Source organism: Corvus moneduloides, chromosome 2 (assembly GCF_009650955.1).
Source record: "Corvus moneduloides isolate bCorMon1 chromosome 2, bCorMon1.pri, whole genome shotgun sequence".
Taxonomy (NCBI): domain Eukaryota; kingdom Metazoa; phylum Chordata; class Aves; order Passeriformes; family Corvidae; genus Corvus; species Corvus moneduloides.
Window position 1 is genome coordinate 29462600 of NC_045477.1, and position 24048 is coordinate 29486647.

General features: G+C 42.0%; 1 protein-coding gene across 15 annotated transcripts in view; it reads left to right on the plus strand.

Moving 5' to 3' along the window:
- The window catches only part of LOC116439386 (rap1 GTPase-activating protein 1-like), a 55769-nt gene that overhangs the window by 20595 nt on the left and 11126 nt on the right, over positions 1-24048 (plus strand). For 2 of the 15 annotated variants that reach the window (XM_032098837.1, XM_032098839.1), the window contains exons 8-23: positions 2023-2101; positions 2390-2443; positions 2534-2617; positions 3165-3265; positions 3929-4058; positions 4315-4470; positions 6695-6766; positions 6955-7041; positions 7716-7850; positions 9229-9375; positions 10591-10694; positions 12981-13097; positions 17799-17925; positions 18014-18116; positions 21064-21149; positions 21303-21373. In XM_032098837.1, the coding sequence (XP_031954728.1) occupies positions 2023-2101; positions 2390-2443; positions 2534-2617; positions 3165-3265; positions 3929-4058; positions 4315-4470; positions 6695-6766; positions 6955-7041; positions 7716-7850; positions 9229-9375; positions 10591-10694; positions 12981-13097; positions 17799-17925; positions 18014-18116; positions 21064-21149; positions 21303-21326 (1606 nt within the window). In that variant the 3' untranslated portion in view covers positions 21327-21373. Of the gene's footprint in view, positions 1-2022; positions 2102-2389; positions 2444-2533; positions 2618-3164; positions 3266-3928; positions 4059-4314; positions 4471-6694; positions 6767-6954; positions 7042-7715; positions 7851-9228; positions 9376-10590; positions 10695-12980; positions 13102-13424; positions 13472-15761; positions 16558-17798; positions 17926-18013; positions 18117-21063; positions 21150-21302; positions 21374-23345; positions 23999-24048 lie in introns of those variants that run through there. The other 13 variants (XM_032098845.1, XM_032098841.1, XM_032098836.1 and 10 more) reach the window with 12 other exon arrangements.

A 24048-nucleotide genomic window follows, 5' to 3' on the forward strand; every position in this document is an offset into this window, starting at 1 on the left:
GTGTGAGTTTCATGTCTTTCTTCTGGAGAGAAAAGAAACTGCAAAGAAACCTTTGAGCCCTTTTTCCTTGCCTCCTGCTCTTGAGTTGCTCTCAGCAGTTTCCTTAAGGAAGCTGGTGTGGTGCTTACAGGTGCATCTTTGTAGTACCTGTGTGAAAAATACCTGTTCTTCCCTCAAATGGAAAGTTTTTGTGTTTATTCTGTGTACTTAAGAGACATGTGAGTACTCTCTAGGAGAATATGGATTGCCTAATGGAGGACAGCCTAGCCCAGGCTTTGTACTTGAGATCACCTTGAAGGTGATCTAGAACATTCCCTAGATTCCCAGGGCAGTCTGTGAAGCCATAACCCTTAGAGAGGGTTTTGAAGAGAGATACTACCTAGAGAGAGCTGCTGAATGAACTAGAAGGAGAACAGAGAAGGATCTTGCATAGGTGAGAGGCTGCTGCAGAGAAGCTTTTTACCACACTACAGTCTGGATGCACTCCCAGTAGGCAATATGCTACTGGAACCAAGTGATGTACAGTTGCCACTGACAAGGATTTGTTCAGGACTGAGGGAAAAAAATGGTTGCAATAGTGACACTGAACCATGCCATAAATCAAATCCCTCCTGATGGGAGAGAATTTTCTAAAAGTCCTTGCAAGGAGTTTCAAAGAATAAACCGAGACTTTTCCTGGAGTTTCAATGCTGCTGGATAGTTGTTTATTAAGTCTTATCTGAGGAACAGAGCCACTAGCGTGGCCCAGGCATAACACAGAGCACAGAAAGCAGGAGAGAAGTCCAATTATCAAGATTTACATGGCCTTTTAAAGATAATTTAACCAATACTTACTAAAAACGTATATTATTTTCACTTTCCTACCAATTATTCAGTAACACGGGCAGGAACTGCAGAATTCTCTATCCAGTCATTCCAAACTACTTTTACTGCACAACATGGAGTAGTAGAAGAAGAAGAAGGTTTAGAGAACAACAACAATCCTCCATGTTGATATTTTTTACTCTTATCTATTTACTACAAAGAGAAGCCCAAAACCTCTAAATTTTTCACCCTGTGACAATCTTACATAGTAGTCTATCACCTAATTCACACCACTGTATTTTCTAGTTCTTGTCTGACTGTTGGTAATTTTTTCCAAGGTTGGAGGTTAAAACAGTGTTGTTCAGGGGGGTAAGAACCCTTAAAAACAGGCAGAGAAATATTCTCAGCACTCTGGGTTCCTACAGCATAGGAATTAGCTATAAGACAATCACTGGTGGGTTTCCTTGAGTGTCTGCAGAGAATGCTCCAGACTGCCAGCAATAATCTGGGAATAAAGAGAGAGCCTGTTTGTGAGCTGTGCCTGGGAATGTTTATCTTCCTATGTGGAAGACACCAGGAAGGAACAAAAGGGTAGTTATTGCTCTATTAAGATATTTTATTATATGCAGTACTTTTTGCTCAATAGCTTGTTTATAATGGTCTGAAGAGGCTTTTGACAACCCAATATTTCTTCTTCCTTAGAAAGATATCTCTCCTTAAATACACACATAAAGAGGAAGGCAGCTTTCCTCTGTCAGCTTTCTGGAGCAATGCTACACCAGTTTCTACCTCCTTTACTCTGCTTTCCTAGGCTGTTTCTAACAGACCTTTTAACAATCTTCCAAGCCTTCATTGATCGTGGGAATCCCTTATTATTCTATGACCATGAATTGTATTTTGATACTTAGATTTCTGTGAGTGAAAATGGTGTGTGTGGGAAAGCAAAATATTTCTTCAAGGTAGACAGGAGTGCAAAGGAGCAAAGAGGCTAAGGGCTCCTGTTTTGTCTTCCTCTGCTCACCACAACAAGTGCTGGGCAGTAAGAACTGAAAATACTTTGCTTTTCCAGTGATTTTATGCACCAGGGTTGAAATTAACTCTCTGGAATTAACTGCTTTAATGATACTCTGAAGAAATGGCTACTCTTTCTTTAAAGAGCCAGTGTTGCTTGTGTCTCCCTTCAGCCATGTCTCTAATGCCTTTTTTGTTTTGTGTCAGGACTCGTACTGGCACCAAACATGACCTAATTCCCATTTCCTGTCTGAATGAGTTTCCCAATGCTGTTCAGATGGCAAAGGTGAGATTCATGCTTGCCTGTTTGTCTTAAGGCCTCATTCTTCAAGTTACTTTCACCCTTGTCTTCCCATTTCCCTCTTCTTCTACTACTCCCCAGTAGAACTATCATATAGTTCCCTTTTATCCTTCCATTTACCTTCTCTTCTTTCTCTTCTAATTTTACCTCAGAATTTTTGCCTGGAGGGGCTCCTGTCAGATAATTATAAACAGTGCCTACACTCTCATGCCTGCAGCAAGCCAGGGCACATGATAATCACACTTCTGTTTCCCTGTCTCTCTCACTCAACAGCTACTGTGTGAGGATGTGAATGTTGAACGCTTCTTCCCTGTCCTCTATCCCAAGGTACAGTGTTCTGATATGTCTGTATATCACTTTTCCATCAAGCTCTGGCTAATAGCATCCAGTTGATAATTTCTGTTTTCATTACCTCAGGCTTCTCAGCTTATTGTTGCATTTGATGAACATGTCATAAGCAATAACTTCAAATTTGGGGTCATCTACCAGAAACCTGGACAGGTAAGATCCATCAGATCCCATGTTACTTGAGGAAAAATGCAGAGTCAGTTTTCTTAGCTTAAAGAATGTAATGGCAAGGTCTGCACTGCCCAGAAGCAGTGGCCTGGAGGCAGCAGTGTTTGTGCAGTGCTGTGGTTCCTTTGGCATGCCTCTTCCACTTGCAATGTCTGTGGCAGTGTAGGCTTTGTGGATCTCTAAACCCTAAGTCTAACCCTAATGACAGCTTGGGGCTGAGGTGGAAGTCCCCAGCATCATAGGTGGGCCAGGTGAAGGTTGTGGAGGCAGTGATGTTGGTCCAGTGCTGTGCTGCCCTTGGCATGCCTCTTCCACCCCCAGGTCCCTGGAGCTGTAGGCTTTGTGGATCTCTGAGCCCTAACTCTAACCCTCATAGCAGCTTGGGGCTGAGGCAGAGGACTCCAGGACCACGGGTGGCCCAGATTGCAAATGTATTCAAGCAGAGATGTTTGTTGGTTGAACTGCCTATAGAAATTACTGCCTGTTCTTTGTACTCCTTGTGTTTCTTACTACTTCTGCTTTCCTTCTGTAGACAACTGAAGAAGAAGTCTTCAGTAACACAGTAGAGAGTCAGGGTTTCCTGGAGTTCCTGGATTTCCTTGGTGACAAGATTCAGCTGCAGGATTTCCGTGGGTGCGTACCCAGTGCAGCTGGAAAGCCAGATTAAGTTGGGGAACATCATGTGTTCTGAGGCTGGGACTCTTGTTACAGCCCAACTTCTAGAAAAGTGCTGTCTTCTAAATCCCAGTGCAGGTGAAGAAGCCCCGGATGCTTTTGTCAGCCATCATGTCTGGGAACTAGTTGGAGCTTAGGTCTCTGCTGGTATTTTGATTTAAAGGTCTCCTGGTATCTCAATCTGACCCACAGTATCAGCCAAGAATAATTTTATTTGGCAGTGCAAATACAAGATGGTTTCACGGTGGTATGGGGCAGTATTGTTTCAGGCTCTTTCTGTGGGGCAGCCCATGCCTTCTGTAGTTCTAAGATACGGAGTGTGTTTCTCAGAAGAATGCCAGAGAAAGTAGCTACCTTGAGGATCCCTGGTTTAGCTTCATAGCTTTTAGCAAGCTGGTATGTTCACCAGCACAAACATGGTGCAGCTTCAGTCAGTGCATTGGTTTGGGGAAGATTTGTGCCTCTCTATCACTGATTTCCTAAAAAGTACCTTTGATAGTCCTGTTGTACTAGTTACTGATACTGTCTGTCTAGTCCTGATGTACTAGTTACTGATACTGTCTGTCTTCTCTCTGCTCTCTCATTTCTCTACTGCCTGACCTATGGTGTGGATTTGGTCAGGTTCCGGGGAGGCTTGGATGTTACCAGAGGTCAAACAGGCACCGAGTCAGTCTATACAAATTTCCGGGGGAAGGAGATCATGTTTCATGTGTCCACAAAGCTGCCCTTCACAGAGGGAGATTCCCAGCAGGTATCAGAAGGAGGAGTAAGGATTACAACAGCATGGCTGGGAGAGGAGAGGTGTTTGAAGAAGGACTGCATAGAGGGGAGAATGACTAACTGTATAATGTTGGGAATTATGGCTGGAGTAATGGCAAAAGTAGTGACGAGGGGTTTGGTGGAACAGATGGGTTTGAGATGTTAGGCAGACTGGTGCTTGAGGTCCCAGCTCACTGTTCTGCTCTTTTTCACCTGCCTTCTCTCTTCATTATTTCTTTCCTCTCCAGCTTCAGCGGAAGCGTCACATTGGGAATGACATTGTAGCCATCATTTTCCAGGATGAAAGTACACCTTTTGTCCCTGATATGATTGCTTCTAATTTCCTACATGCTTATGTGGTAGTTCAGCTCACTCATAGCACCACTGGGGACACTCTCTACAAGGTAACCAGGATCAATAGATTAACCTGTACTGATTTTGATCCTTGAAGTGGAAACTGGTTCTTGGGCCTTTGGGAGAGGTGCAGGTTCAGCCAGATCTCTTCCTGATTTCTTGAGTATCTACACCTGAAAGCAGAGTGTAGTTGTACGCTTTACAAAGCAGCTGATGAATTTCTGAAGCTTAAGGCTTTGGAATTGAAGCAGAAAGAATTGAGATAAAAAATTTTGTTTACATCAAAGAGCACAAGGCACAATTGATCCCATTTTGGGGGTTGTCTTGCTTACATTATATATATATTAGTCAGGTAAAATTCATGTCTGCATTTCTCGTGCTGCGCAGCACAGTGGTTGCAGCTTGCACTGCCTGAGGCTGCAGGTCAGATACAGCTGGTTGGCCTAACGATGGAATCCAAGCCAGCTACACCTGCTTCTGAGCATTCCAGAACTGATGCCCATCTGACAAGGAAGTGTTACCTGTTAGGGCCCTCCAGCTGAAAGGAGCCCTGCTACAGCCCAAATTAATCATCTGCAGCCTTTGGACACAACTCGTTCTCTGTCTGACATGACTCTGTATGGATATCTGTATAACTTTATGTTCAACTTTCAGTCATGCTGAGAGAGCAGAAAATGTAAAGAAACTTGGATTTGTGATGAATTTTCCGTTGTAGAAACATTTTAAGCCAAGCGCTATGTGTTGTATTATGTAGGGATTTGATTTGGTGATGGTGAATCCTTATGCCTTGGAGGTCTACAGGAACACCAAGAATATCAAAATTAGGACAGGATCCCCATCTCCTCTTCCACCAGAGGGTGTTGGTGGTGGAGCAGCCACCTTCCCTTGTTCCCTATGCTTTGGGCAGCTGGTTTGTAGTGAAAGCCTTGTGTTGATCAGGCCATGGGGTTCCATTTCTCCTCATGCTCTCTGTTTTATAGGGCACAAAAATTCAGTGGACTTTTTAATGACAGGAAAATAGCTGGGAAAGCTTGCTATTTGTCATGTGTCTTCCTGCCATTGTTTTCATCTTTGCCTGTCTGCAGTACTTTTTTTTTTTATTAGTGTAATAGGACTGCTTCATTCCATGAAGAAGAAATCATCCTAGTAGTCACCCTAGAGTCAATGCAGAGTTTTCTGTAAAGGCTTTTCTAAAGGGGCTTTGACTGATGCTGCCTTGAGAGCATTGTAGTACAGAAAAGATTGCCATCTGGAAGATTTCTTTGCCATCCCTTACTTCCATTTACTTAAGCTTTAGTGCCTACTGTTAAATTGGCATATTAATGGAATTTATTTCACAGAATTTATTTTTGCAATCAGAAAATTAAAAATGCAAAGCAGGATTTTAACTGGCAGATATCTATTAGGAGAGAGATGGAGGCTTTGTAATTAGGGGAGGTGGCCTAAAATACGAGAAATCTGAATTAAATCAAGAGGCTATTTCCTCCTTCTTCTCATTAAACTCACACTTCTCAGTGGCTCTGTGACATTTATTTGTTATTTTGAGGCAGTTGTGGTTGTTATGACATAGTTCCCACTTGTAGGAAACAACAAATAATGGTCTTGTTTCATCTCAAACATGACAAAAAAAACCCCAGTGAAATATTGTGAAGTACTGGATGTATTTGGTAAGATAGCTACAAACAATTATAGGTAGGTGCTGTGAAGAAACAAGTGGCTGGACTGCTTTTCAGTTATGGCTTTAGACATTGGTATGTCAGGTAGGAGCATGCTAAAAATGAAACAAATGAAACTTACCTCTTCCTGGGAAAATGCTTTTGCATGTTTACCACCTGTGACTCAGAGAGGCAGTGGCACTGAGATACTCCCCTCAAAGTGCAGTGTATCTCCACCAAGGATTCTCTGTAAAAAAAAAGGTCAGTACAAGCAAATTGACAGATTCTTCTAGTGGAGGTTAATCTTGCAGACTGAATAGGACCATTTTTCTGTTCCTAAATGTACTGCTTATACTAGTTATTATTAAAAACAATTTTTTAAAAAGCAGTCAGTTCAGGTTTTTTTTATTGCTCTTACCGTGTGCACATCTAGCTGACTAAATTTCTGGGAGATAAATGAGCAAACCCACTGAGTTCAGGAACAGAGGGGGGATGCACAGGACGCTGTATAACATCTCTTTTATATGTAAATTATTTAGGAGGAATCATATATATCATAGTAGTTTGATGGTCTCACTTGTGTTCCGATACTCATTTTTTTCCCCTTATATTATTTCAGGTTTCAGTCACCGCCCGAGATGATGTCCCCTTCTTTGGACCCCCTCTGCCAAATCCAGCCATATTTAAAAAGGTTTGTGTCTCTGGTCGAGTGTTAGATGGCAAGGGATGTGGTGCACGTGGTTGTGTTCTTAGTTGCTATTGTCAGTCTGGCTAGAGGGCTTTGGAGGTCCAAACAGTAGTAAACAGAGCTTTTATAATGTGATATTTTTATTAGTGTTTTCATCTCCAGTTTAGTCTAGTCTTCATCTTGTCTTGTAGAGTACAGAGTTTCGTGAATTCCTTCTGGTCAAGCTCATCAATGCCGAGTACAGCTGCTATCGAGCTGAGAAATTTGCTAAATTAGAGGTGGGTCTAATTCCTGGCTGCTTCCATTAAAAATTATAATTATATACATATATAGTAAATATATTATTATCAGATAAAGAAAACACAGTAAAATTTCTGACTTCTAATTTTGTGTTTTGTTTTGATGAAATGTGATTATATATGTTATGGGATACTTCCTTCATATTTCTTAGCAGGTGTGATAGAATATGAACAGGTAGATTTTAATATAAAGATCTAATCCTCAGGTAAGGATGGGAATATGAAACATACATTTTGCTGGAGGAGATTCTGTATTAGCTGAAATTCAGTATTATGCTACAGGATGCATGCTGGTATCACTGATTTTTTGGTTGAAGGTACCAAAATTCTGTTCCAGACTCTGCTGTTGCCTGATCTAGAAAAAAACATGTCCCTGTTTCATCAGCTCTAAAGAACTGTCCTTTATGCCTTGCTTCAGAATGAGTTTAAAAGGGCTGGGTGTTACTGCAATATATTCTGTAACTATGCAGTTAAAACCACTTCATATTGTTTAAAGTAATTTTCATGGGGTTTTGTTGTTGTCATGGTTAGTCCTTTGGCTTTTTGTTTGTTTGTTGGGGTTTTTTTAAAAAGGATGTGAGACACTGAAAAAACAGGGAAAAAAAAATCTCTGCTCCCAATAAAGGCTGTTCTCATTCCCAATGTTGATGCAGGAAAGAACACGGAGTGCCCTCTTGGAGAGCCTTTTTGAGGAGCTGCAGCTTCGCAGCCGCAGCATGATGGGATTACCTGTAGGGGAGGATGACAAGATAGAGAATGGCAGCGGGGGCTTCCTTGAGAACTTCAAGGTGAGCCTTTCTACAGACCTACAGTGTGGTCCAGAATTCCGTACTGGCCCTTAGAAGTCAAACACTTTATGCTTTGTGCTGGTGTCAAGTGTCAGATGTGGTTTTATTCCATGACTTACAGAAAAAGGAGTCAGTGTTTTCAAGAGGAACTGTAATAACTAGGAGCAAGGGGCTTTCAGTTCCTACAGCAGATCTCTTTCAATTCCTTTTCATTGTAACTGAAAGAATTGCAGGAGCCACTGAAGGAGTTTCCAAGCTATCTGTGAGCGTACTGTCTAGAAAAACTGATGCTTTAATTACCCTCTAAAAGCCAGAGTTAATTTCCCTTTTTCAGTGTAAATGACATGTTTGGGGGGTTTTTTTTGTTGATTTTTTGATAAACTAGGTGACAACTTTCTTTTAAAAGTGATCAAGATGATTGAAATGAGAAAGCAAAGCTTTTGTATGAATTGGGAAACTGAGTTTTGAACTGGTTATGTAGAGAGAATCCTATATCCTCTTTCCTATCTTACCTACTTGCCCTTTTCCACTTCTGTGGCAAGTGCCTTGCCACTTGTTTTATATCATGAGTTATCTGTCTGGAAAGAGAGATGTGTTATAAATAGCATTTCTTTAGATGACTTTATGGCTTTATATGGTGGGCTAATTAGACCACCATAATGGTTAAGGTCTGTAAAACTAACCTGTTTGCGTATAGGTTTGGTAGCTGTGTGCGTAGCTTTGGTCAGGTCTGGGTTGCTTTGGTGAGGGGTATTTTTACACACAAACTGCCTTTGCTGCTAACCATGAATTTTAACCCATCCATGTCTTACACTAACTCCCCCAAAATGTCCTTTTCTGACTTCTAGCAGATGCTGTGATTTGCATGTCATGTACACAGATGACATTTGTAAAAGGCTGGAAGAGGCTGAGTTAAGTCAGAAAATGGCTTTTTCAAATGCTGCAGATTTTGATATGGCTGTTTTCTCCTTGAAACCAAAACTCAAGTTCGTACGAGACTGAACCTTACAGCCTTGAACAGGAGTTTGATTTTGTGTTTTATAGCCTGTACTGGATAGGAGTGCTCTAGGTGACACTGGTTTATCCAGTATGCAGGGATACTGGGAGGAATTCTCTATTCATTGCAATAGGAGAAGGGAAGCGAAACTAGAGAATATACTTGAGGAGGAGCTCTTCCCAGAGCTCCATGAATCAGCTAGGACCAAAACTGGGCAGTATCTAAGGTGCTGCCTTCTAGGAGGTAGGATCTGTGTGGTTCTGGTGTCGGTCTGTCACAACTTCCCACTCAATCTGTGGTGCTTCTCATACTACCCTACCATGTGCTTGTCTCTATGTGTATATCTGTGTTTGTCTGTTTCCCTGCCTCCCTCCTGTTCAGCGGGTGATCAGAGGCCGCAGCCAGAGCCTGGATACCATGGGGATATCCATGAGAAAGCAGCAGCCAGCCACCCTGCCCAGCCGCCCAGCTACAGCTGGCCTTGCCCTCAGCCAGAGTGTCGCCGAGGGCCCTAAGGCCATTGCTGCGGTAAGGTATTCGGGTGGGCTGTAAGAAGAGAACCCGGCATACCTTTGTAACCACTCATACATTTTATTTCTCTTTCCCTATTAGTTTGTCCTCTTGTCGCACTGTGAATCTTTTTGTTGTATCATCCCATTTCACAAGTGGTGACAGCATGTGTTGCAGTCTGTTTTGTCTGTGCCCTTCTCTAGCCCGAGTTCATGTGTAAACTAGAGCTGAGATTGATGCAGACTGGGAGAAGAAAGCCAAACATGGTTCTACATCAGACATCTATCTCTGCTATCCTGGATTAGATCCTGTATGGTGCCATGTGTTAAAAAGTGCATGCACTGTGGTTTGGCTGGAATGGTACTGTATTGCCATATGGCAAGAGCTGAGGACGTAAGGACACTAGAACTGTTTCATTTTCTTCGATTTCACCAATCAGACTATTTTCTGTAATATAAACAGGTGCATAAGATACGCAAGGTGCTGTTTTGCTGTAAATAGAATTTGCATGTTGAGGACAAACAGCAGAATTAATAAAGTTTAGGGTGAGAAAAAGAATGAATATTTCTAGTCACTATCAAAGCCTTTCTTATTTGATAGGGATACTAAACATATGTGACCAATGAATTAAAAATCTATAACAGATCTTTCCAGAAGAGGATCCATATTTCTGATATTGAAAATATGGTTACCTTCACCAAAATGCATCTAGCTGGTTGTGATCTCTGCACTACTGATGTCAATACAGGCAAACTACAAAAAAACCATCTCTGAGTAAGCCAAGAAGGTGCCCTTCAGTGTGAAGGTTTCTTGGTGACAGTTTACTTGGTTGCATGTTTATGTCAATACAACAAAGTCACAGAGTACTAATGACTTGGGTTTGCTGCCTACTTTGCTCCTTTAACTTCTGGTTTTCATTACCTTTCTGGTTCTGCCTCTCCTCTCACCATATGGGGATACCTCCCTTCCCAAGCCCATTTCTCTGCATACTGGCTGTGTTCTGCCTTTGTTTCTTTATATCTCTGTACCGTTTTCACACCACCTTTGTAAGCCCTGGCTGCTCTTGCTTGCTGATAGAAAGTACTCCTTGCACAGGTGGAGCTGAGCTCTTGTATTGCAGAGTAAAGGAGAAGATCTGGATCCAGGTTGCAAACTCTTCTCCTGTGCTTTCAGTTCTCCACAGGTTTTCCTGCCTTGTTCCTCTCCTTTCTGTCACGCTTTCCTTTTTTCTAGTCTTTTGCCTTGCCTGGTAGGAGCCCATCACGTACTCGAGCCAGCCGCTTCCATGGGCGACGGAGTAGTGCCATTGGCATTGAAAACATACAGGAGGAAAAGAGGTATGAGCTGTGGGAAGATGAGACAAAGAGGGTAAAAAATCCAAGAGCAGATGAGAAAAGGAACATAGAAAGGCACATACAGGCAGAAGGGGAGCCATCAGGAAAGAGAACTGAAATGGAAATGGTTGGAATAGGAAGAAAAGGGACTGATTACCGACTGATGGAAAAATGGACAAGTAGCAGAAGCAGACAAAATTAAAAGAGGATGTTTGGAATTGGAGAGAATCAGTACTGGAGGAAGAATGGAGGAAATGGGTGGAGGAACATTGTAAGACACTCCTAAATATTATGCAGTATGATCCAGGACTCTTGAGTTTCCTGTTCTTTACTCACCACTTTTAGAAGAGAGTCAGATGAAAGGCTGGTATTTGGGAAGGGGATGCTTGATAGTTTGTTTGTTTTCATGTTAAAGTATTCAAATAGGCAAAAATTCTGGTAACTTAAAGGATTTTTTAAAAAAAGCTTTAAGTCAAAATGACTAGTGTTTAAGTTAGATCATCTGAGAAATAATTATAACTAATGGATACTATACAGCTTCAAGGAGTGATTTGGCATATTTGACAGAATTATAACCATTCAAAAGTTGTCTACTGGTCACAAAAGATTATTTAGTTAATTTATAAATTTCTCTCAGCTCTAGCTGAGACACCTTTTGAAGATTATACGAGTCTCAGAAGTCACATGAATGCTCTGCATCTAATATGCAGCTTTCCCAGTTGCAAGAATTCCAGGAAACAGCTTAAAGACTGGGGGCAAAAGGGGGAAAGTCATCTCTAATGTGGAAACTAGTTATTTTAGGAGAAAATTACTGTATTTTCCCTTCTTTCTTAATGAGGTGCCTATGACCTAATCTGAATAAAAATAGAACTTTTTTTCAGAAAAATTAAATCTTCAGAGACAGCTGGCCTGTAACAGTCTAAGCCAACATAGTAGCCACAGTTCCTCACTACTTTAAATACTTTTGTACCTTAGGCAGCTGTGTCCCTCACTCCATTACTTTGTGTACAACAATCTTCTCTATCCCCTTGAAGGATCTGTAAAACTTTCCTACTGCAAGGAAAACCCCTGGATTTCTTTTCTTTTTTTTTTTTCCCCCTGCTCTTTGCTTGGAGGGATCTGATGAACTAATTGGCTTATTTAGCTTTCCTTTTGCTTACTTGTAAACTTAGATGTGAGGAACAGGGAGCCTTAGCTTTTATTTTCTGAAAGACTTCTTGGGTCATTCTTGAAAGTGCAGTTTCAGTAGTGACTGCTTTAACAGTTCATTGTTACTGAAAGTAGATGTTCCCCTATGTCCCTTTCAACTACCCAGTCCTGACTATTCCTTGTGATGATTGCTCAGATCCCTAGTGGGTCTTTCATGGAGCAGAGTCAGCCCATTAATCAAATAGAAAAAGTATCAACTTTCTTTCCCTGATTAATTGTCTGCCAGGTTCTGCCATGAACTGGCTTGTGGAGAAGTTTGATAGGTACTAGGACTGGTGGAAAGTGCACTCAGCAAGAATGAAAGAGGCTGGAGCATGCTCCCTTTCTGGGAGCAGTGAGCTCCAAGTGTCACCTGTGACTTCACCCTGGAGCTGTAACTTAATAATATGCAGGCTTTGCTGACAGAGCTGACTGACCCAGTCCATCCCACTTGTTAGTGTGTTGTAGGAGTTTCAGGGTTGTTTTAATTTTAGAATTAGTTTTTGTCAGGGTACTTTCCAATCTCACAAACAATTGTATTAGCATAAGTGAGGGTATCAGAAACTCTGATTTGAGGGGCACAGATAGGATCAACTGACCAAGAGAGCAGAGGAAGAACTTTGTGACAAACTCCATCACTGAAGCCCTAAAAAATACCCCAAAATCCCTTAGTTTTCCTTTGCTTAATTAAATGTACCTTTCATTTCAGTTACTCACACAGCTTTCTTCAGAGGTATCTTGACAAGTCCTAGTAGCAGTAACACTTTTGTAACCATCATATTTAAACTCTCTAGTAAATCCTATAGCTTCTTAAGGCCAGTGAAATGGGGAGGATAGAAAAAAAAGTTAAAAAACTAAAGGTGAATACTAAAACCAATTTAGGCTTTTATATAAATTCAAAAGGAGCTTAAAGTTGGCCATTTCTAGATGTCACATGTCACAATCTAAGGAGTCTGCCCTTTTCAGCACAACTGTGTTTGCTTCCCTTTTACATGTATGTAGGAGATACAGCTTTGTACTGTGTCTTACTGTAAGGGAGTGTTAGAATAGATGGTAGTTAACTCTGGCCCTGGAGTATAGCTGCTTTCTCTTTTCTCCCAGCAGAGACACCGCAGAGAGGATACAGAGGGTGTTGGACAGTCCAGGAACTTTCTTTGACTTGAAGTCTGATGGATCATCCAGTCCCAGCTCTCCAGAGTTCCCCAGCAGGAAGAGCAAGTGAGTTGAAAATAAATGTCAGTATTTGAAAGATGCTCACTGTCTCTGGTATTGGCTTAAGTGTGGTGCATGTCTCGCTCTGTTGGAGGCTGTACTGAAATTGTCCACATCAGGCATTGTAGCATCTCAAAAGTTGGATGTCTGGCTGTGGCACAGTAATTCAGAGCCTGTCAGGAACTCAGCTTTCTTAAAAAGACTGTGATAAAAGATTGGACCACTTGATTTTGGTTGTATCTTTACTGTAATGTTAGCTTGCATCCAACAGGGTACACAAAGTTCTAGCCATCCAATTATCCATGTTTACTCATGTGTATGTTTCCTCTATAGTTTGCTGTGGAGTGATTTTGGAGCTTCATGGAGAAGCTTGGACAAGGGTATGTTGGGATGTTGGGTTGTATTCAAGTTCTGCCCCTTTAAGCAGGATTCATGCCGCTGCTCCCAACCAGCGTGAACTAACCTGTCTCCAGTCTTCCCAAAGTGTTACAGCAGGATTCCAGCACGGTCCCATGTATTGCACCTATGTTTCATTGCTAAAGCACGCCATACCACACCCAGTGGTATGTGCAAAACACTTCATGCAGTAGTCTGCAAGTTAATTCTCCAGTTTCTGGTTGTCAAAAACGGGAAAAATGCAATTTCTCGGTAGTGGAGCTTTGCTGCTGCTAAGCCATATTATACTGGGATGTGATCATACCTAGAATACTTCAGGGAAACCACCCATTTACATTTACATGACTCCAGAACACCCTGTCTAAATCGAAGGCTGCAGCTGACTTTCTGGAACAGTTTGCCACACCTTATTTTTTTCAAGAGAATTTGGATGAGACCTGTGGCAAAAAAGATACCAAGTTCTTTGTATTAGGGCATTTCTCTTTCTCATGACTGTGGAGACTCCTAATAAAATTTCAAGAGGTGCCCTAGAACCACGTGTCTATGGTTATAGTTGCTACAGGTGCCAAATTTGACAAGGAAGGGCCTCCCTTCCAACTAGACCCAATGCTCCCTAGGAATTACAAGCTGGTGACCATCTGCAGCAGTTCAGCTACCCGGTTGTATGCTGTCCTGAATTTTGTCACAGCTAAGGTGCAGAGTTCTGGTATGTTTTTGTGTGTGTACTAATTTTTGGGTTGGATACGTGCCCAGAATTTTGGTGTGGAGGAGGATGGGAGCACATCTAGGAGATACAGACCATTTATGGTGCTAGCTCTGGCAGCTAAGGACTAGAGGGAATGCAGGACTTGGAACTGCTGATTGGTCAGCACCCCCCATCTTCCAGCATTACCACGTCATTCCACCTTCCCTTCCTCATCCTGCCTGGGACCTTGTTAGTGAGCTAGAAGTTCCTGACAGGCATGTGCGAGGGACTCTTGCTCTGATTAGATCGCTGATTACCTTGTATAATCACCAAGAACTCTGCTTCCCCCACTTGCCAGCCCCCATTCTCCATCAGCTGAGGAGGTGAGCTGCTGCAGTGGCTGTTTCAATTTGGTATCCACATGCTTTCAGAGAGCAAACACAGCATGGGATTTTACTAACAATACTTGCATGAATATTGTTTATGCACATGAGGCATGACCTGTATGCTTTGCCAGTCTGTCTAGTTCTGTCTCCAGGATTCTTTTCCCAGTCATGGACTCAAAACCACTTAGGATCACCAGAAAAAAAAGAAGTATTTTCATAGCTGTGGTGGTTTAGCTCATTCCTGTCAAGTTCATTTACAAGGTGGGATGCAGCATGGAATTTTGCACAATTAGTGATAAGTCAGAGTTGTGATCTCAGAGTTAGGGACTAGCCCATGTGCAGCCATACTTTTTGCATGACGTCTGGGACAGGGAATTAAGAACATGTAATTCCACCATGTAAAGCCCACCATTTTCAGCAAGACAGTATTAGCACAATATTGCAGGAAAAGGCTGGGAGTGTAAAATCTGTCTTGGAGACAGTTTACTGGCATTCTGCTGAAATAGCCTACCTGTTGTTCATCAGTTATGAAACCAGGATCAAGATGTAGGCATATTTCCAATGCAAAAGAGTTCTGCCTGGTTCTAGAATAATTTATGTAGTCCCTATTAGATAACAGAATGGGCTATCCCTGGTAGTGTGTCATCAATCCACTCCTGGTTTTCTCCATAGAGTCACAAGAAATTTCTGTTACCACAGAAATGTCCAGCATGTTGCTACTGGTCTTAAGTAATCATTTCAGATTCAAGCTTGGAATGATCAACCTCTTCACCTGTGTTCTACTAAAACCAACCTGGAAATAAATGCAAAGGGAACACATTAGTAATAGATTAATTATTTTACAGTAGAGGCAAAGCAGCACTTACTTTCTCGCATGCTGAGTTTAACACACGTTTATGCAGTGATCAGCCAGCAATTCATTAAACTGCATTGTTCACTTGAGCTAACCGTGTCTTCTCTCCCACATACAGGGACAATTGCCCTTAGTTTTTCTGCTTTACTGCCCAGGTAGCCTTCCAAATAATCCTTCTTCCCAAGGGACAGACTCAAAAGAATGAACCCAGCCTATGTAACCAAGTAGTAGAACTCTTGAGGATCAGACGACTTTCTGGGTTGCATCTGATAAATCAAGCACTGTACTGTGTATGTCCATATCCTAGGAAGAGTACATGGGTTTTTTGTATGTGTGTTTTCCCTCCTCAGACACATCTGAGTGGGGACATCAAGCCAATCAGGAGTGGACCGGATGCTACTCAGTCATTGGGTACCTCACTGAAGACACTGGCAAGACTTTTGGGGTGAAATCAGAGTCCTGGCTAAGAGGAGCATGAATGTACTTAGAGGACCTCAAGGACTGTGGAGAGACCGAGTGGCACCAAGTAACGCTCCACTGGCAGTTCCTGGAGCAGGAATTCTGTGAGAGGGAGATGGACAGATAGCTCCTGTTGGAGCATTTTGGCTCTATGCCCTTCCCATTGCCCAATCAGCAGCCACTGAACCAACCTCTACTAATGATGGGGAATGGAGGCCACCTTGAGTGCGACCCCTTCTCTTCCCTTCTCTCCCCTCAGATGAGTGAGAATAGTTTGGCCTGCAGAAGGCAAGAGCAGAAGAACACAATTCCACCTCTGTCTCTAGTGCCTTGACACAGGTCAAGAAATGCAGTGCAGAGAAGGAGGATGGAGAAACCTGCTGAGGAAGGGTGCTGAGGAGGAGATACTTTGGGGAAATCTAGATCCCAGTTCACTTAGATTCATGTTACTGATTTGCTCTGCTGAGGGAGAAGCATGTTGGCCTTCATTTCCTCCGAAATATATTTCCTAATCTCTTGAGGAAATATCTTTGGCCTATATTGGCCCTGTCTTTACTGTTCTCCCTGTTGCATGCTGGCATGTAATATGCCTGGGACTTCAGGTTTCATTACTGCTTGTAGGTCAAGACTGGCCACATTTTGCAGTGTTTCTGAAGGAATAAATATATTTAGTATGTTAAAGGTGTCTTATCTTTCTTGCCTCTGTTTTTTTTGTTCCTTAACATTTTTAAGCACTTCATCTCTCTCTTACTAGCTGGTCTCTTACGCAGACAGTGAGTATTTCACCATAAATTTGAGGCTCACATGCACAGTGCACCTTTTACTATACAAGCATCTCAGCCTCATGGACTGCTCTATCTCCTGGATGACTGTAAGCAATGGATCCCAAATTCAGCTGGGAAGAGCTGACCTTAAAGGGTCTTTTCTGATAGATCTGAAACATGCACTAGGCTACCTCAGTGTCTGTTCTATTTGAGAGAGTGGTGGTAAAGTGATCCAATACAGTTTGCTTTGAATGTCCCCTTTAAATGGCCTTGTGGGAGCTAAATTTTAGTGGGATGAACCTACAGGAGTCAGTCTACCAGCAGCTGGGCACATGGAAAATCACTGGGATGGGAACACTGTCCTAGGTGTGTTCCTTTCTGTAAGCAGGAGGAAGGCTCTGACTTGTCTGTGCAAGAGCTTGGCACTTGATCCTAAATAGTTTGACACTGAGACATCCTGCAATAATGCAGATCTCAGTAATGTGTTTCTACCTCCCCATTGCTTCCTTAAACTTTCTTATTTAACTGTTCTATTACACTGCTAATGTCTGTATGCTTTCTTGCCTCCTCCTGTTAACACCTGTACAGAAAACAGCAGTAACAGTTTATAAGCTTTATGACATGAAAAGTATGCTTTTTATGGGCCCTTTGTTCTGTCTGGAATTTCACATAAGACCAAACAGGACAGCCTGAGAGTGGCTGTGGGAATGGGTGGCCCAGACTAGGTTGCACTTGCCCTTTATACTCAGTTTAAAACCTCTTCATACTTTATTTAAGGGTCTTAAAATCTCTGATCTCCAAAATAAGGCATTGGTTGATTTTAATGAATGTCTAGATGTATTTAGTACTTAAATGCAGGTGGTTTGACTCACTCTTCTTTATTACACTTAGGTCTGTGCCTTAAAAATTCATTTAGACTTGTCCTTTCATACAGTTATCTAGAATGGAGACAGAGAACTGGTGTTTCTCCTAAGTGATGTAGCAATTAGAAATTAAGGTATGCCTGCCAGTTCACCTGAATTCTGTTCCTAGGTGGAAAAACAAGCTGTGGATGAATACTTCATTCTTACTGTTTCTGACTGCTGTATAATAAAGCTATGCCTCAAAAAGTTAAGCCTGTGTGTAACAATAAGCATGATGATGTTGAATGCTTGCATTTCACAGAATGCTCAGGAGTCAGACTTCAGGATACTGTGTGATGCAGCCACTCTCACGTTCATCATCCAGTGTAAGCAGTTGTTGTAGTGGATTGAGGGAAAATGGAACATCTGAGGAAGAGGAGAATGACAGGGTGGGTGTATGATCTCTAACAAACAGAGGCTACCCTCCCTGATTTTACCAGGTGCATTATTAAAACACGTCTTCTTTGCCCTCTCCAGGAGCTGATGTGCTCACTTAAGGGCCCTCCAAAACAGGATTCAATGGTTCAGAGTATGTGGCTGGATGACAGTGACTGCACACCCAGTACTTCTAGCTCACCAGGTAAAAAAGAAAGAAAAATAGAAAAAACCCTCTACTTACACTTCTAGAAGCATATGAGAGGTTGAGCCAAATCTTTTGTATGCTGTACTTAATATTTTAGAAGCACAGGTAGATGATAGTCCAGGAAAATGGGGAGAGAAGCTGCCATGCAAAGTTTAATGGGGAAAGAATGTTTCAGGGGCATGAATAAATAGCGCTGTACGTACTGCAAAAGGAGTTACAGTAGACTGCAAAGAATTAAAGTGTTTATGTGTTTTCTGTAGAGAGCTGTGGTTGCACTTCTGAATGCAGTTCCCATATAAACTAGATAGTTTGGATATGGGATTATAGGAACTGCTTCCTGAACAAAGCAGTATGCTCCTGAGAAGGTGGGTAATTGGGGAGCTAACCTGCACTGTGAGTTTTTTGCCAAGGCTAGGTTCTTAGTCTAATACTTGATTAAAGCTGATGTAGTTGATTAAAGTCAGCTTGAATCCATTCACAGTGCAGGGATGGTTATAGTCCTTAGCAGTTCTCTTCAGTCCCGTAACAGGGACAGCTGTTGCATTTCCTGCTGTGGAGCTGGATCACCTGCCCTGATCTCAGATTCTGTTTGCAGTTGTGTTTCCCTTTGTTAAAATGAACTGGTTTGAGTTGAAGCACTTCTTGTTGAGCATCAGCCTTAAACTAAAATTAGGGAAGGTTTAAATGAGTTTCAGTCTGTTTCTGAGAATGAGGCTGTGTAAGATTTTGGGAAAGTATGATTGAAAAGACTAATCTTTGGAGAGTCATTAGAAACTGTGAAAGGCAAAATTTAACATCTGTTGCTGAAAGACTGGAATAGGAGCATGTTGAGGTGGTAAGAGATACTAGGGATTATGTGTATGGCAAGGAAGAGAGTTGGTTGGAAGGAACCGTGAGATCTTTATAGGAATTGTGTGAAAAAGTATTGTTTGTAAAGATTACAAGGGTCAGACAGTGGAGCCAATTTACTTTGAAGAAAGAGTTAGGTCTCAGGCTCCACAGCTGCCGCATATGAGATATCAAGAGTGGCCATGAGATAGATCCCTGCTTAAAATTGTCTGTATCTTAGCAACACCACTGAAGATGTGATACTGTCAGATATTTTGCAGAAACTTCTGTTCCTCTTTTGTTGTGGATGCTGGAGGCAGGGATGCTTTCCAGTGGCCTCTGCTACTCTTCACAGATAGTTTGCCTGTTTGCTCACTCCTTATTGTCTCTCAGTATATAAATCATTATTAGGCATCACTGAGAATAATCATTACAGAGAATGCAATGTAAAGTTCAACATAATTTTTAGGTTTTACAAGCCTGGGGACAGAGAGCAGTATCCTGGTGTTTTAGTTTTGCCCTTTATTGAGCTATCCAGGAACTATTCAGCCACAGTTAATGCACTGGGTTAAATCAGTCTGAACTGACTTTTTTTTTAATGGAAGCCCACTGTGAGTCCAGATCCTACACTGAATGATTCAAGCATTCCTAACCCATGCACACATTCTTGGGTTCTCCAATTTGCTTTCAGATTGAGAGGGCAAAGTTACAGGAAAAGGAAAAGAAAATGTCAGCAGTCTGTGGTCATCATGCTCCCAGATCAAGACATAGAGAACTGCCATTGCCAAAATATTTTCTGAGTTGGCTTTGAAGCACCAACATGTCTCATGTGCCAGTGCATATCACATGAGGCAGAGGTGACTTTCCCCCTAGCCTCAAGGGCAGGATAAAAATTCAGCTATAACTCTCCTTAAACCCTTAGATACTTCCAGTAGTGTTAGGTGTGTTTTTATTCAGTTACTTGGCCTATTAGTCACTTCCTACAAAAAGCATGTATCATAATTAAATTTCAGCATAGTGGACCTGGGACATACACAAAATAGAGAAGAACCCTCATACTGTAAATTCATGTTGTTTAAAACCAGAGTTTAGCAACATTTGGCAGTGATTTACCAGTTTAGTTTTTAAATCTCAGTTTTAAATTACATAATGAAACTGGGAAAGGGGATAGTCTGCCTTGGAAAAAATGCTGAAAAAATAGTTGCATCTCATCTGTTTCCTAGAAAATACTGGTGTGACATATAAGTCAAAAAGAAAAAAGTGTTCCTGGGAAAAGCATTTTAGCTTACCATCTTGCTGCAGGAATCCCTCATTTGCTTTCTTCACTTTCCTAATTGAAAGACAGCTAGATATGCCATCAGAGGTATTCACCTGCTCATTCTACCCCTTAGCACATTCCACACTGATATGAATTCTTTAATTCAAACTCTTCCCATTTTCCTCTGATTTAAAGAAAAGAGTTATGATACAGATTTACTGTTGTGACACATTTATGCATAAACTCCCACAAATGTTACTGGTTATGAAATTACCATATTTAGTAGTTTTAACCACAGAATGAATAGAATGGAGAATCACCTAAGAATAAATTTAGAATGGTTTAAGAAGTCTGTTGTGTTATGGTGAATATAAACTGATTACAGAAAACAAAAGAATGCTTGTAATTTGTGAGTTTTGTGGAGTATTTAATCCCTGGTTTTGCCATGGTGTTGATATGTGATGAGAGGCAAATTCCTTAAACCCTGAGGTCAGATGTGGGAATCTCAAGGGAGGGGTCAGAGGGAAAAGGAAGACAAACATCGTGAGAGCGTAAGATTAGAGTCTGCTTCACAAATGTGTCTCCTTGGGAATAAGGCATTCAGATTGTCTGGAACCAGTGGCTGATGGTTTTTTTTTAAATGAAATGAAAGCAGTCACTTTCCTCATGTTTCAAGCTGGAATGATAAATAGGTCAAGGTAACACTAGTCAGTTTGGGCACAGATACATTCCTTTCACTCTTACCTGTGGATGAGCCACAGATCTGTGAAAACTTTGGGGTAAAACCAGCTATGTGTGCAGCTCCTGGGATACCCTCTTGATTATTTCTGTATTGTTCTGTGCTTGGTTCCCTTCTAGGAAGCAGGTTGCTTCCTTCCAGCAGTGTTGCTGGCTCCACTGGAAAAGGAAAAGGCAGCAAAGCAGATGCTCAGCACCATAATCCAGTAAGTGCTTTAATAAAATGTTTCCTTCTCACTTGCACAGAGATAAGGATGGGAGAAAAGAGAGAGACTTTTTTAGGAGTTGCACGCTGGGGGTTGCAAGAGCAGTAGGAAGGCGCTTTCAGGGGGAGGCTAAAGCAGTGCCTTGTTCTGCAGGCCTCCATTTTGTGCTGTGTGTGATGTCAGCGCTGGAGGACTGACTGCTGCACGCGGGGTGAGGAGCACAGGTAATGGACACGGGGTGGAGAGCCACGGGCCCCTGGCCATCCCTGCCTCACTGAAACAGTGCAGCAAATGCTGTACAGCTGCTCAGGAAACAGAGTTAGTCCTTTACCTTCTTCCCCAGGTGATCTTCCTTGGCCAGCCACTCTGGCCTATCTGATTTACCTAAGCTCTCCCTTCCTTGGTTGCCTCGTCCCTCTCAGGGAACAGCATTTTCCATTGAGATTCTTCTCTTTGCCCTAATCTAGGCACAGTTTTTTTCTCTTCTTTGTCTTTGATTGTTCAGTTTTCTTTGCTCAGATGCAGCCTACCTTTCTCTGTGCCTAACCTCTGCTTTTTATAGTTTCATTACCTTACAGACCCCCTTTCTGTTGCTCATTTTCTGATGATGTGCCTATCTGTACACTTGCTTATTTGCCTTCAGCCTAGCATTGGTGGGACGTACTTGTTCATGCCAGTTTCACAGCTTTTCCAGACATGGGAAGTGGGACTTGATTTCCTGGTGAGGTCTGTAACAGAGCAAAAGGGAACACAACTGCAGGTTTGTTCCCTAGAATTCATAGTCCAGTTCTTCCTGTGTTGCTGAGAGTCTCCTTTTGCTCAATGTCCCTTTCCTTGCCCAGTATCTTCTCTGGCCTGACAGCTAAACAGCTGCCTTGAAAGTGGTGATGTGAGCCTCTCAGGAACTAGTTTGGTATATAGCTGAGTAGAAGAGATACTATCTTTATGGAAGAAAATTTTTCCAGCTATTCCTAAATATTCCTAAATAGCTTGTAGTTTTTATTATTGCTGTTTAGATCCTCAGTGCTCAAGTTTTAGCTGCCCTGCCACCTTGTGGCATTCAGAGCAGTCAGGTGAACAGTTCAGCTCCATGTGGTGGTGGCCACTGGTGCCACAGCAGTTCAGAGAGGGGAGCTGGTACTCACCACTGAGACTGCTTCAGTGTGTGCTACGACAAAGATCAGAACTGAGCATGACAGTGCAGCTGCCAGCCAGAGTTTACTGGGGTCACCCCCAGAGTGTCTGCCAAGAGCTTGTGCTCACATCATGTCTGTAACACAGGAGCAGGGTTGTCTAAACAAGGGGCAGAACTCCCTCAAAGTTCTGCTCCCACACAGGCAAATTTTGCTCAAAATAGGTACGGAGTCAGAATTGCAACAACATGCAAACTCACTGATACAAAGACTGTGGTTTTGCATTTACTGGTGGCTATTACAGGCAATAAGCAATGTATCTCAGTAGTGCTTAAATGCCTTAAATGCTTAAGGGTTTTGAGCATTTAATTTCCAGATTTGAAGTAGGTTGAAGAGCATTTAAGATCATTTTGTGAAATATATTTCAGTCTGTAGGATCCATCTCTTTTGGTCCTTCTGCCAGATCAACAACGTTCTGCCACCAAGGCTGTTTATTTTTCAATCGATCTGGTTCAAAGAACAGAGTTTCATGAGACCCTGGTTTTCACTGTGAGATTATTTCCAGATGTTCTTTGAATTCTCCCCAGCTCCTTAACAGAGTTCATTATTTTCATAAAAGGGCATTTTACCCATGTCTGAGACAGCACTACTGGCTTAAAGTGATGTTTTCATCATTCCATTTTATCACAACCTCTGAATCAGTTTGATAGCACAGATTGGAGGCTAGCGAATTTCAGGGGAGAAATGGTAAAAAATTTCTTTAACATGGCTACAAGGGACTCAAAGAAACTTACATACATGGCACCCACATACATGGTAACTTTCCCATCATTCTAACTCCTCTTATCTCTCACAAAGATTTCCTTAAGTTCAGGCTGGATTTGCCCAAAGACTAACGGGTGCACTGGTAGAAAGGAGGAAGGACTCCTCCAATCCTAGAGTATTTCCTGAAGAGCTGAAAGAAGTAAAAATTGTGGATGGGGAAACAAATGATACTCCCACGACACTTACAGCTCTAAGAACATGAAGGATACAGATTTTTTTTTCTAATGCTTTGTTCCAGGATTTGCTGTTAAAGTGAAAACACGTGAATATGCTTTACCTTGAAGTTCAGAAAAAGACAAAAAAGGGAATTCCAGCTGCTGCTGTTTCATTCAGTGATGCATCAGAGACAGTGTGGAATCACTGAGAAATCAAACTTCATATGAACCAAATTTCTGTGTCTTATTCCAATTCAGCCAATACAGGGCCAGGCTCAAGCTGTTTCCATGTGAAATTTCTTAATTTTACTGTTTGCATACCTTTCCCTCTGCAGACTACATAAGGGCATCCTTGAGGAAGCAAAACAGAGTCTAGTTCAGTTACCAGCTAAACCTACAATGGTGCTCACCATCGTCCTCCAAAGACATTACTGTAAAACTTGGATTAATTAAAAACCCCTGCAAGGTTTAGGGTTGGTGCCCAAGAATGCACGTGTGTGATGGTTTCCTCAAATGTCAGTCACTGCAGAGCAAGGTGTATCAAGTATTCTCCAGGATGGGGACAGTTCCTTCTGAAATACTTGATTGGTTCCCTAGACTCTTGTTTGGGCTTGAATTGTGTCCTTTCCAGCTGCCATGATGCAAAGTAAAAGGAAGCATTAATACCTTAGCCTGTGCTTCATCTGTCTATGTAGTACACTGGACTTAAAATAAAAGCGGAATGTGGCCAGCTTCTCTTAGGTTGTGTGTGTGTGTTTATAAAGGACAAGCAGGAAGACATGAGAA